This window comes from Sceloporus undulatus, chromosome 4 (genome assembly GCF_019175285.1).
Source record: "Sceloporus undulatus isolate JIND9_A2432 ecotype Alabama chromosome 4, SceUnd_v1.1, whole genome shotgun sequence".
In the NCBI taxonomy this organism is placed as follows: Eukaryota; Metazoa; Chordata; class Lepidosauria; order Squamata; family Phrynosomatidae; genus Sceloporus; species Sceloporus undulatus.
This window is the reverse complement of record NC_056525.1, coordinates 216,612,130-216,624,779: the sequence shown is the minus strand read 5'-3', so window position 1 is coordinate 216,624,779 and position 12,650 is coordinate 216,612,130. Positions and strand designations below refer to the sequence as shown.

The window sequence follows — 12,650 nt, the reverse complement described above, 5'->3', positions numbered from 1 at the left end:
GAACATATTGAAATCCCTCCCAGACAGAAATTTGAAATGTAGGACACGAAGGGTGGCCAGATGTTCTAACTGCAGAGGAGGAGGCACCACAAAATGGAGGGCCTTGAAGAAACATGGAGGACATGACCAAGTAAAAGCTAAAAACACTCATATACTGTAAATATAAATGTATGTTTCATAGGACTTTCTCACATGGGGAAAACCAGGGCTTTAAACAATGATTATCCCGTGAAAATCGTGGGATCTTGATTAAGATTTTCACACACATCGTAATGAAAGAGCCACTATCCCAGGAATAAACAGGCAATAAATCCCATGAATAATTTGTTGCTGTTTATTGCCTGTTTATTCCCGGGATAATGGGTCTTTAATCACAATGTGTGTGAAAATCTTAATCGCAATCACACAATTTTCACGAGATAATCACTGTTTAAAACCTTGATTTTCCCCTTACTTACGCTCAAAATGGAGAACATTTTGGAATTCCTCCTGGGCAGAAGGTTAAAATGTAGGATCCATTCTGGAAAAGGAGGGCATCTGGTCACTCTGAGGGGCAGCCTTCGACTATGTTAAAAGGTCTGAAGCATAGCTGGCTAATGTGTGTGGACTGCAGCTTCCAACAGCCACAGCCAACGGGGTCGGGGAAGAAGCTGAAGCCCAATATCATCTGGTCACAGCTGCTTACTCCAGTTCTACAGGGGGATAGTTAGAAAGTGGGGGGGGGAGGACTATTGGGGCTTTCAGAGTGCACACTGCAGAGGATTCAGTGGTCTAAGAATTGTATACCCTCCTCCTGGCATTGCCTATAAACAAATGCACACACCGTCACCCTCCCACATCTCTGCATTTTGCAGGAACCTTTTTTTACCTGAAACGAGGCACCAGGATAGAGGACATAAATTTTATTTTAAAGAACTATTGTCTTCCCAGAAACTGCCAAGAACTCCACTTTGTTAATACAGTATAAATCATTCTCTCCCACACTGACTTGTCTTAAACAAAAATTTACTCTTCTTTAATACAGTCAGCTCTCTGTATCCATGGATTCTTAATCCACGGATTCAAGCATCCACGGGTTGAAAATATTCCAAAAAGTATAAATTCTAACTAGCAATCTTGATTTTACCACTGTATATAAAGGACACAATTTTACTACAACATTGTATATAATGGGACTTGGGCATCCATGGATTTTGGTATTCATGGGAAGTCCTGGAACCAAACCCCAGCAGATACCAAGAATCCACTGAACAAGTCATTCTCCCCCATACTGACTTGTTTTGAATTAAACAAGCATGAAGTGGAGGGATCAAGCACATGCACGCCCTTCCACATTCACTGGGGTTAGGGGCACAGAACTACTGTGAATGTAGAAAAAATGCAAATAACAAAAACACTGTGTTTTTACTAGGTCCAGTACAACTCTGGGTTCAACATCTGCCAGACATTGACCATAGAATTGTGCCTGAGCAACTACAAATGCCTAGTGGAATGTTCTCTCTAGGTCCTTCAGTGCGACTTTTGGTTAAAGTTGACCACAGAGTTGCGCTGGAGGACATAGATCTTCCTAGAGAACATATTAATAAAATCCATGAATAATTAAATCCACAAAAGTCACAGCCACAAAAGTGAAGGGATGAGTGTATATTCCAAAAAGCAAACCTTGAATTTGCCATTTTAAACAAAGGGACACTGTATTTATTGTGACTTGAGCATCCATGGATTTTGATATCCTCCGGGTGTCTGTGTGTGTCCTGGAACCAACCACAGTGGATACCAAGGGCCCACTGTATTGAATTACTGAACTTCTGCCATCCAGTTTTACTAGGACCAGAGAACTTCCCAAGATGGATCCTGGGTAGGGGAACTGGTCCTTGGACATACCAATATTGCCACCCCCCTGCATCCAAGAGGCTTTATTTGCAGTTGTCTCAATAAAGCACCATTATTATCTGCACAAGTCATTCTTATTCATGTATCTGCTTCTTCATTACAGAAAGAAGTAGCCATCCTGTTAACTATCACAGAAGATCAAAACAGACAGTTTTGACCTAGATGGCCCTTGGGTCTGATCTGATGTAAGATTATTTCCTGTATGATCCAGAACGCAGATTTCAGGACCTTTGAATTATGTTGAACCAGAAAATGTTGTTAAACACAGTGTGAGGATTTCAGAATGAATGAATAAATAAATATTTAAAATTTCCCAACAAATGGTTAAAAATCTTAACATGAGAAGCATATAGAACAAGGGTTGGAATTGTGTGGCCTACAGACCACACATTGCTCCTGAAGGTTGCCTGCGCAGCACTAGTCCTCCTCTGGATGCCTCCGTCTTTTAAAAAAATGAAGGGACAAAAATGGAGAATCACACCTCCAGTAAGCCCCATTTCATATTTCTGAAGTCCAAAGCTGTATCTTTAGAAAACCAGAAGTGACCTTCTGATCACTCCCAGTTTTGTAGAAAGGGGAGGATATGGCCCAGAGGGGGAACAAGGCAGGAACAGTGAAAAAATGGGGCAGTTATAACTTCTAAACCTTCAGGCCATACCTGACTTACAAACATTCCAACAATTCTCCATTATTATTTCAATGTTTTCAGAACGCTATTTTCTACTTGCTATCACTCAATAGAGCCAGTAAGGCATAGTGGTTGAGCACTGGACTGTGACTCTGGAGATCAGGGTTCAGTTCCCTACTCTCCCATAGAAACTGATTGGGTAACCTTGGGCAAGTCACACATACTCTCAGTCTCAGGGGAAAGCAATGGCAAACTTCCTCTGTACAAATCTTGCCAAGAAAACCCCATGATAATTTTGCCAACTTGAAGGCACACAACAAAATCACTCAAGAGAAATGGATAGGAATGCAACAGTCCGTATATCATTGCTGCCCCCCCCCCAATTTTATAAGATGCCAGGCAAACAAACAACAAATAAAATCTGTAACACACAATTTATTGTGAATTGTACTACAACACATCAAGGGATATTTTAGAAACATGATTTAAGTTAGATTCCATAGTGCTTAAAACAGGTTTCTGATATACAGTACATGTCCAAGCTTTGTATCTTTAGTAAAAGAATTCAGCAGAATTAGTTTGCTTAAAAGTTTTGTATCCAGGTAAGTCAGAAACTGTAAAGATGGACCCATTTTTCAGTATCTTCTGATGAGTCGTGTGTACTAGCTTTCATTTTCTGTAGTCTTATCCAATAGAGGTTTTACAGAATTATAGTGTTCTCCTAATCCATATGCATGCCTCATATACCTAGAAAAAATGAATTACAAAATGAATGACAGAAATTACAAAATTTCTTCTCAACTAAAATGGAACATACTCTAGCTCCTATAAAAATAGTGAGATAAAAATCAAGTAATAAATAGTAATTATACACACACACAAACTGCAAGTTCTCTCTCTCTCTCTCTCTCTCTCTCTCTCACACACACACACACACACACACACAAACAAACTGCAAGTTACTGCTCATCAATAGAAAAGATGTAAGTATACAGACTCAATATTTGGAATAAAAATAAAACTGTAAGTGCAATGAGAAAGTTCAGTGTCCACCAATAGCAGTTATTTAAAAATGAGTATTTCTCTAGAAAAATGCATACAAATAATCAAACAGTAGAAATCCCTCCTTTCCCCACACTTTCTCTTTTGGTAATTGGAATCTAGTTTATATAAAAAACAGAGGACAGACTTCTTTATTCATGGATGTTTGTTCCAGGAAATGGGAAACATGCTGCTAACCACCCATTATTGCTTTATGCTTGTACAATAATGTAATGATGGGAGAGATTGAAATAATGACTTTAAGAAGTAACATGCTTTTAAATGACAGCCATTAATGTGCTGAATTATTTGTTACTCGCAGCTAACAAGTACTGTGTTGCTCATAAAAATTAACGTGCCACTATCAATCTTTTTCATATTTTTAAAACAAACTGCACAGCACTTAAAAATAGCCCTCAAACCTTTTTGGATCCCCAAAGTTTCTCTACTAGTGCATAAATATTATATATTACACAACACAGATAATACCTTATTTCTAGTAAAAAAGTAACAAATTGCCCCTCATTATTCTGGGACAGAGAAGAGTAACATACTATGGCCTGAATTCTGTTCGTAGGCCAAACTAGAGTAGACCAAATGAATCAGGTGGATATGTCTATGTGTTGACTCACTATGCAACCATTCCAATCTAGTCAGGGCTTACCAATGAGATTTAATGGCCAACATGACACTAGTGGAATAAAAACTCATCTAGCAGAGGTTTAAAACATACTGCAGAAATAATCCAGTTTGAGACTGATTTAACTGCCCTGGCTCAATGCTAGGGAATTCTGGGAACTGTAGTTTTGTGAGACATTTAGCCTTTTCTGTTAGAGAGCTCTGGTGCCAGAATAAACTACAATCCCAAGGATTCCTTAGCACTGAGACAGTTCAGTTAAAGTGGTCTCAAAATGGATTATTTCTGCAGAGTGCTTTGGACTATAGTTGCACTAGATTAATGTTAGGCAAACAGTAGTGCAAGAGACAATGTAGACAGGTCGAAAATGGAAACCATGCTCAATTCTGTCCCTGTACTACCTCTATACAGTATACTGTATGCATATCTGCTACAGCAAGAGATATCACTTTATAGAAACCACTGAAACTTTGTTACATTAACATAACAAGTATAATATAACAGACTTCCCACTTAATAATAGACTTTTATAATGGACTTCTCTATTTTTTATTTTTTAAAAAGCAAATACTTTAAAAGCAGGTCACAAAAATATGATAAACATTGTTAAATTGTGAAGTTTTTCTATGTTGAAATGAGGGTGCTATCTATAATGGCGAATCAGAGACTGGAAAAATATTCTAGTTACTAGCCATGTTTTGCCTATGGTAAAATCTTTACCAGTAGCCTCTATTAAGAGACTTGGAATTACCAGCCCCTCTATCAGATTCCTGTTTGTAATGTAGTATCTGTAAATCTATATGCCTAGCATCTGCAAAACAAAGCAACTTTATACATAGAATATACAGATATTGTTATATAAAGAATATAAATATAAAGAATATGACACGGCTTAATTTTTCACTGGATGCTAGCACCATATTCCAACTCCAAACCCTGGCTATAGTGTATTTCCCCTTTCCCCTTGTGAGCTCCAGTATACAGGGCAATATCCGTATTAGAGGGAGTGACTCTGACCTTTAAAATGTAAAAGCTCTACATTAAAAAAAATGAATCCCAGCCTAAAATAATGAATACTTACTCATAATTAAGTTCCATCAGATTCAGTGGGTCTAATTCCTAGATGAGTTATAGAGGTTTAAACCTTACACTGTAGTAATTACAAGTGTTAGTGATTTCATGGCAACTAGACAGGATCGCTATAGGTCCGATCCAGATGGGCCTTTGCAGCGCTCCCGTCACGTGCTAGGGGTTGGCCGAGGGCGCACTGCCCAAACTGGCCTCACCCCTAGCACGTGATGAGGCCGTCAAAATGGCGGTGCCCTATACACATGGGCGCCACCATTTTGAGACGACGGACACTTAGCATCTGCATGTCATGCCCCCATAAGGATGTCACGAGTGCACCATTGGCGCACTGCGATGACCTTATAGCACCACAGAAAGAACCTGCTTTTTGCGGGTTCTTTTTGCTGCGTGAGGGAGCCGTGCGGTTTGTCCGCTACGGCTCCCTTGCGCAGCAAAACAAGGCGCGGGCAGGCCACCCTTTTGGGGCGGTCTGTATAGCGCCACTATTACCTTCAGTATGAGAAGGAATATGCCTCTCAGTAACAATTTCTGGGTAACATAACTGGGATGGGGCTATTGCACTGAAGTCCTGGTTGTGGACTTAATATGAGCATCTAGCTGACAACAATGCAGATTGAGATAAATTTCTGGTTTAATGTAGCAAGGCTCTTTTTATGTTCTCGTGTTTGAATATGCCTAGGATCTGAGTCTGTCTTTCTATGATTAAACAGTAAATACACAAATAAAACAAAACCTTAGAATATACAATTCAATAAATACTTCACATATTATCTGACCTTCTTCAAACACTAAAGTCCCTTAAACGTCTTGGAGTACCTACTTACACAAGTATTAGTGGGTCCCCATTATATTCTTCACCAACTATAATAGGAGGTGAATCCACCTGAACAACTTCAATTGGTGTTTGCAAAATGTGCGACAGAGCTCTTAGCTGTAAAATAAAATTAAAATCTGTTACCCATACAGAACACTTTTCTCTCTTTTTCACACAATTACCACAGGCTTTAAACAAAACAGAACTCAGGTTTTTTAAAAAATAGCAGAGTAGTAATTTGGAAGAAAATTCCGTTAATATAATTTTATATTATATTATACAGTACTGTATATGCTTTAAATGGTCCAAATCAGAATAAGCACATAAGGACTATGATTCTATGACAGCAGAATGGATTTTGTACTGCTGAAAACAGGCCAAATAAATATTGCTCTCCTTCTTGATATTAGTGGCAGAAGGTCACAGAACACTAACTAGGATCTATAATGGACTAATGGTATAGAGCTATTTATGAAAAACAGTCACTAGTTCCTATTAACCCAATACTGGCTTCAGTAAGCTAGACATATACAACAGTAATGCATACACTGGAAGGGCCCTTATGATGTCAAGAACATTTTTAGAAAATAGAACCATTCTTTCACCATGCAAACAAGATGAAAATGTACTTGACCTCTACTCATGCATTAAAATTTCTCCTTCCTCTCCTCTCCTCATCTCCACCCCACTCCACATTCCAAAATCTGCTCAAAAAGGTGCAGATTTGGGGCACATGAGGAAGGGAGGGCAGACATTCCTAGATACAAATAAAATTCCAAGCATTAGCCTGTAAGGCAGAGGTGGGAATCATCCTGCTCTCCAGATCTTTTGCTGAACTGCATATCTAGCAACCCTAACCATCATAGCCTACCGTGAGGAATGCTAGGAGTTGTAATCCGATATTAGGGAGGGGCTCAGGATTCCCACCCCTAATTTGAGACAGCAGGAAAGTATAGGGTGATATACTTACTTCTAATTGCCCACCCCATGAAGCTGTGTTTGCTATATCATAACAATATTTTTCAAATTCCTCTGGAAGGGAAAAAGAAACTTTGAATTAATGTTTAGTGCAAATGAATGAAAACAAAAAGATAAGCTTTAAAAGGAAAGGTTATAATGGAAGAAAGTTTCAAAGGCTAGAGACCTTTAAAAAGTAAAGTAAAACATGAAGCAAAGCATAACAAAATGGGGCCAAAAGATGAAAACATTAGATGACATGAAAAAGGCAAGAAATAAAAGGAATTGATAGATTTGATAGTGAAGTGTCCACTATAATAATATGTTCTTCTTCTAGATAACATAATGGTAATGTTTTCATTTCCCCCCTTTTTTCATAATTCAGGAAAAATATTTTGCTCTTAAAAGTTGCCAAAATAGTCTTAACACTCATGTTTTGAGTTGTGACCAAGTACTCAAAGTTTTAATTTTTTTTTATTACTTACTGCCGATGACCCCTTTCTTTCCACCCAGGCTGTAGTACTGTACATTCACTTAAACAGTGGGGTTTATACCTTTGAGTATCATCCATAGGATTGGAAGATACTGGACTTTTGAAACAGCTGGTCCTTACATTTTACATGACATGTCTACATGATGTAACTGTTGTAATTTACTTTTACATAATGTAAAAGTAAATATAAATAATCTTGATACTCTTCCCTGGAAGATTTGACATTCCTTGTAATGTACAAGCAATGACAGAAGTAATTAACCTACCTCGACTGTACAGGTCTCCTGTATTTGGATTTGTTAGAAATGGTAGGAAGTCATCCACATGACCTCTCATGTACTCGGCAGTCCGACTCCTAAGAGTTGCAACAGTCCAGGAGTTTTGTCGTTCTCTGAGCTGGTCTTCAATAGCTCTGTACATGCAATGACCATCAGATGGGATCTGTTTAATTTCCAATTGCCTCGTGGCTAAAATATGTGCAAGTTTCTGACTTTCAAGGTGCCTAGCTCCTGTTAAATTTTCTATTTCAGCTTCTGCTATTCTTTCCTCTCTTTCTTTTTCCAAGGCTGCTTTTTTGTCCTGTTGGTTGAAAAAAGTAAAACACGTGATAACTTCGTGTTTGCTCATATTATGAACACTTGCACTTCCCTGGTCTAAAGAATGAGAGATATACTGCTCAATACCAACTGAGAGCTGAGCAAATTGTAGTGCAGTAGCATCAGTTAATAACAGTACTGAATCTTTTCTAAATATTTAAGTTATATCCACGAACAGAAGAAATCTTTCCACTTATAGGGAAGGATGATTGCTAGCAGAAGGCCAACATGGATATTTCTATAAAATGAGTTCTATAAACAGGATCATAGTTAGCAGTTAATTATTGCTAGTAAATTACCGTATATACTCAATTATAAGTCGAGAAATTTATGCCCTAATATTGACCCTAAAATCTGGGGTCGAATTATACATGGGTCAATACAGTTAGCATGGCTTGAGATCGACTGGAGGACAGTTACCAACATCAACAACAACAAACAGTAATAATGCTCATAAAGCTCCTTTAAAAAGTAGCCCTGATGTCCCACTCTCCGTACCATGGCAGCGTTTGCTGAAAGAGCTGCGAGGCACCAGTGTGTGTACGTAGTGATTCCCTTCTCAATCCTATCTCCAAACTTTTCTTTCTCCTCTTTGCATTTCCCCATTTTCCCTGTTTGCAAGCTGATCTCCAAACCTTGCCTCCACTTTGCATTTCCCCATTTTCCCTCCGTTTGCAAGCTGATCTCCAAACCTTGCCTCCACTTTGCATTTTTGCATTTCCCCATTTTCCCTCCATTTGCAAGCTGATCTCCAAACCTTGCCTCTTCTTTGCATTTCCCCATTTTCCCTCCGTTTGCAAGCTGCTCTCCAAACCTTTCCTCTTCTTTGCATTTTCCCATTTCCCCTCCATCTGCAAGCTGATCTCCAAACCTTGCCTCCTCTTTGCATTTCCCCATTTTCCCTCTGCTTGGAAGCTGATCTCCAAACCTTTGCTTCTCCTCCTCCTTCTCACGTTTCCTCTGTCTCCTAAATTCTGCCCTCGACTTATCCACGGGGCATATCAAAATCCAAGATTTTGATCCTAAAACCTTCCCTCGACTTATACATGAGGTCTCAAAGAGACAGAAAAGATAAACAAGAAACTGTCCAGGAAGTTCAAATGGGCTGTGATCCATTCCTCTGTAGCATTTCAAACAATGGTTAAAATCCCTAGTGCTACCCAGCAAACATCAGATCTCAAACCTCACTCAATGTCTATTGCTTTCACTTAGATTGGTGATGATGAACCGTTTAGAGACCAAGAGCCCAAACTCAAAGGCGTTACCCAGTGTCGGTGGGGGGGGGGGAGGACTACTGCCTTCTGGGGGCAGGACTTCTGGGGGCGGGACTTCCCCGGAGATAGCTGAAGAAGGCCCAGGAGGGCAGGGAAAAGAAGAAGAACTGGCACATGCCTGTTCCTCCTCTTTCCCCCATCCTCCAGGGCTTTCAGCTGCCTCCCTGAAGACAATCAAAGACCTGGGAGGGCAAGGCGAAGAGGAAGAACAGGCACCTGCTGTTTTTCTCCTTCCCACCACCCTCCCATCTCTCCATATGCTCTCAGAAATGGCTTCCCGTGCCAGAGAGGGCACCAGTGCCATAGGTTCACCATCATGGACCTAGATGTTGCTTACAAAAGATATTCACATCAAAAAGAATCTTACCCGTCTTTTCTGTGCTTTTGATATTCTAGGAGGCTGAATCTCACCTGTGCCCTCCAACTCCAATCTTGCAATATTTATAGTTGCTGAGTGTTCCTAAGAGACAAATAAAAATTAGCTAAAATATGGGTAAATTACTTGCTTATTTTATCATATCCTAGATTTAGGTAAGAAATTATACGGAGACCTGGACCTGGGTGATGTCCACAATTCCTTCATATGTCTATCATTCCTTCCATGGTCTGTCACGTTCTATAAATTAAATTTCCTTTTGGCATTTAACTTTAGAGACCTCAAATTTTCAGAAGTGTCCACAAGCATACAAGTAGGTACCATAGCCAAGGTTTCACTCAACCTTTAATGCTTCAGCTATCAAGCTTTGTGCTTTAACAGTCAAATCTGGTGAAGCAAACAAAGCTGGGGGTGGGTGGGGAAACTATGTGCATCTAACAGCAGTGTAGGATCACAGTTCCAAACTAGAGACTAGATATTTCAGGAAACGTTTATCTCATCTAATTCAGACTATTCATCTAAACCTGAGCCAGACAATCCATCTATAATCATACAGTACACCCTCCACATTTGCAGCTTTGACTTCTGCAAATTTGATTATTTGTGGATTTGATTAATATGTTCTCTCTATGAATCTCTAAGCCCTTCAATGTGACTCTATGGTCAACTTCCACTAGAAGTCATGCTGGAAGATCTAGAGATTCCTTCTCTATACATTTGTAGGTCCTCCAGAGCAATTCTATGGTCAACGTCTGGCACACGCTGACTACAGAGTTGCACCAGAGGACCTAGAGATTCCTAGAGAGGTGTTCTCTAGGTAGAAAAAAAACCAAAAACAAAACAGCAGCCACTGAAATTTACTGTCTACATCCCCATGACCAACATAAGTGAGAGATAACTCATAGAACATGACAGTATTACTAACCTATTCTAGAATTGCTACTAGGAAACTTAAATGCAAGCGAGAGTGGAGGGAATTTATCTATAAAGTAGATTTATCTATAAAATGCTTTGCAAACAGATCAGAAAAGGTTCTGTAATTCACACAGAGGGCTATTCTAAATCCTGGCTGCTGTGGAAAGAAAGCTAGATATATGCTTACATTTGTTGATGCAGCAAAAAAAAAAAAATCTATTTGACCTGGGAACTGAAGCATATATCATCAGTGTTTTCTGGCAAAGGACCACATATATTTATAGACCAGCCACATCTATTCTGTAGAGTCCAACTTACATTACATGCAACATGGTTGCTAAAAAATATTTTTTAAAAATATTCTTTGACATGCAGTAAATGCAAGATTAATAAAATTCACCACAATCAGATGAACAATGAGACTGAAAATTCCTAAACAGAAATTAAAAAAAATTACTTACAAATATTCTTCAGTAATTCAGTGGATATTATGCCCTGCCCAAGGGAGAATAATGCATGCCCATAAAGTTTTTAAAATAACATTCACCAAACACATACTTTATTCTGTTCAGGCAATGTCTCCTTTAGGTGCTTTAGTTCTCCCCTGTGTTTCTCTTCCAACTCAGCTTCCAGTTTAGCAACATCTTCCAGCAGCTGTTTCCTTCTCTTTTTGTCATTCTTTGGAACTGTATTTTTCATTCCTTGGATTTTGGCTGCAGAAATAAGAAACAGATGAAACAAACAGTTACAATTGTTCTTGTTATTGTATATAAGTGAAATATATATAAGCCGTATATAAGCCAGAATGATAGTCAATAAATTTTCAGAGTTATACAAGTACAGGCCTCTGTTCTAAATAAAATCTGCCCCTGCATAATTCAAGATGGTAGTCTCAGCTGGCATGCTCTTCATCTTGTTGTTTTCAATGAGCCTGAAGATGCTTAACTACCCATTCAACCTTGAGTAAGTTTTGTGAGGGTCAAGGAGTTCTTTAAGAATGAGTGTAAGTAAGTGAGATACATGTATGGGAGTGACAACACATGATGATTGTGTGGAAATGTGGCAGTATTTCACAGATTTTCTAAATCCCTTCTCAGCCATGGAAGCCCATTGGGTGCCACTTCTCTCAGCCTCAAAGGAAGGTAATAGCAAACCCCCTCTGAATAAATCTTGCCGAGAAAACCGAATGTAAGTGTAGTTTATATCACTCATGTCACTCCAGCTTTGGATGTCTTCAAACAGGGGTCAGATGGGCATCTTTCAGGCAGGCTTTTGTCCTTGATAGCAGGGGGTTGGATTGAAGCTGCCTTGTGAGCCACCTGGGGGCCCTTTTTGGGAGAAATGCGGCATAAAAATGAAAACAAACAAACAAATAAATAGCTTTTTAAGATTCATGATACAGAGGTTAAAAGACCTGTGCCTGATATTTGTTGATCCTGGATGTCTCTCATCAAGCTATTTGTTGTTAACTGCCATCAAGCTGCCTTCAACTTATGGTGACCACATGCATGTGAGACCTTTAAGTGACCCTATCATCAACAGCCCTTTTGGGGCTGTAGCTTCCCTGATCGAGTCTACTTATCTGTAATGCGGTCTTGCCCTTCTCTTACTGCCCTCTACCTTACCAAATTTTATCATTTCCTCTGAGTCATGTCTTCTCATGATATGTCTCAGTTTAGTCATCATCTTCTTCTAGGTTTCTAGGAAAAGTTCAGGCTTGATTTGCAGTCCATAGTACCCACAGCATTTTTCTCCATCACATTTCAAATGAGATTATTTTCTTCCTATCAGCTTACTTCACTGTCCAGCTTTCACAAAAATACATAGAAATTGGAAATATGATGGGATGGACAATTATGACTTTAGTATTCCCGGTGTCTTTTTGTTTGAATTTCTTCTAATTCTCATTATGATAACTTTTACCTCATACTGTTATA

At 39.1% G+C, this 12,650-nt stretch overlaps 1 protein-coding gene across 1 annotated transcript in view; it reads right to left on the bottom strand.

The window, feature by feature from the left end:
- Positions 1 to 2,936: 2,936 nt before the first annotated feature.
- The window catches only part of OTUD6B (OTU deubiquitinase 6B), a 14,767-nt gene continuing 5,053 nt past the window's right edge, over positions 2,937 to 12,650 (bottom strand). Inside the window, exons 2-7 of the mRNA XM_042466157.1 lie at positions 11,272 to 11,426; positions 9,790 to 9,882; positions 7,819 to 8,131; positions 7,073 to 7,134; positions 6,113 to 6,219; positions 2,937 to 3,268 (exon numbers count right to left, since the gene is read on the bottom strand). Of these exons, the coding sequence (XP_042322091.1) occupies positions 3,184 to 3,268; positions 6,113 to 6,219; positions 7,073 to 7,134; positions 7,819 to 8,131; positions 9,790 to 9,882; positions 11,272 to 11,426 (815 nt within the window). The 3' untranslated portion in view covers positions 2,937 to 3,183. The remainder of the gene's footprint in view (positions 3,269 to 6,112; positions 6,220 to 7,072; positions 7,135 to 7,818; positions 8,132 to 9,789; positions 9,883 to 11,271; positions 11,427 to 12,650) is intronic.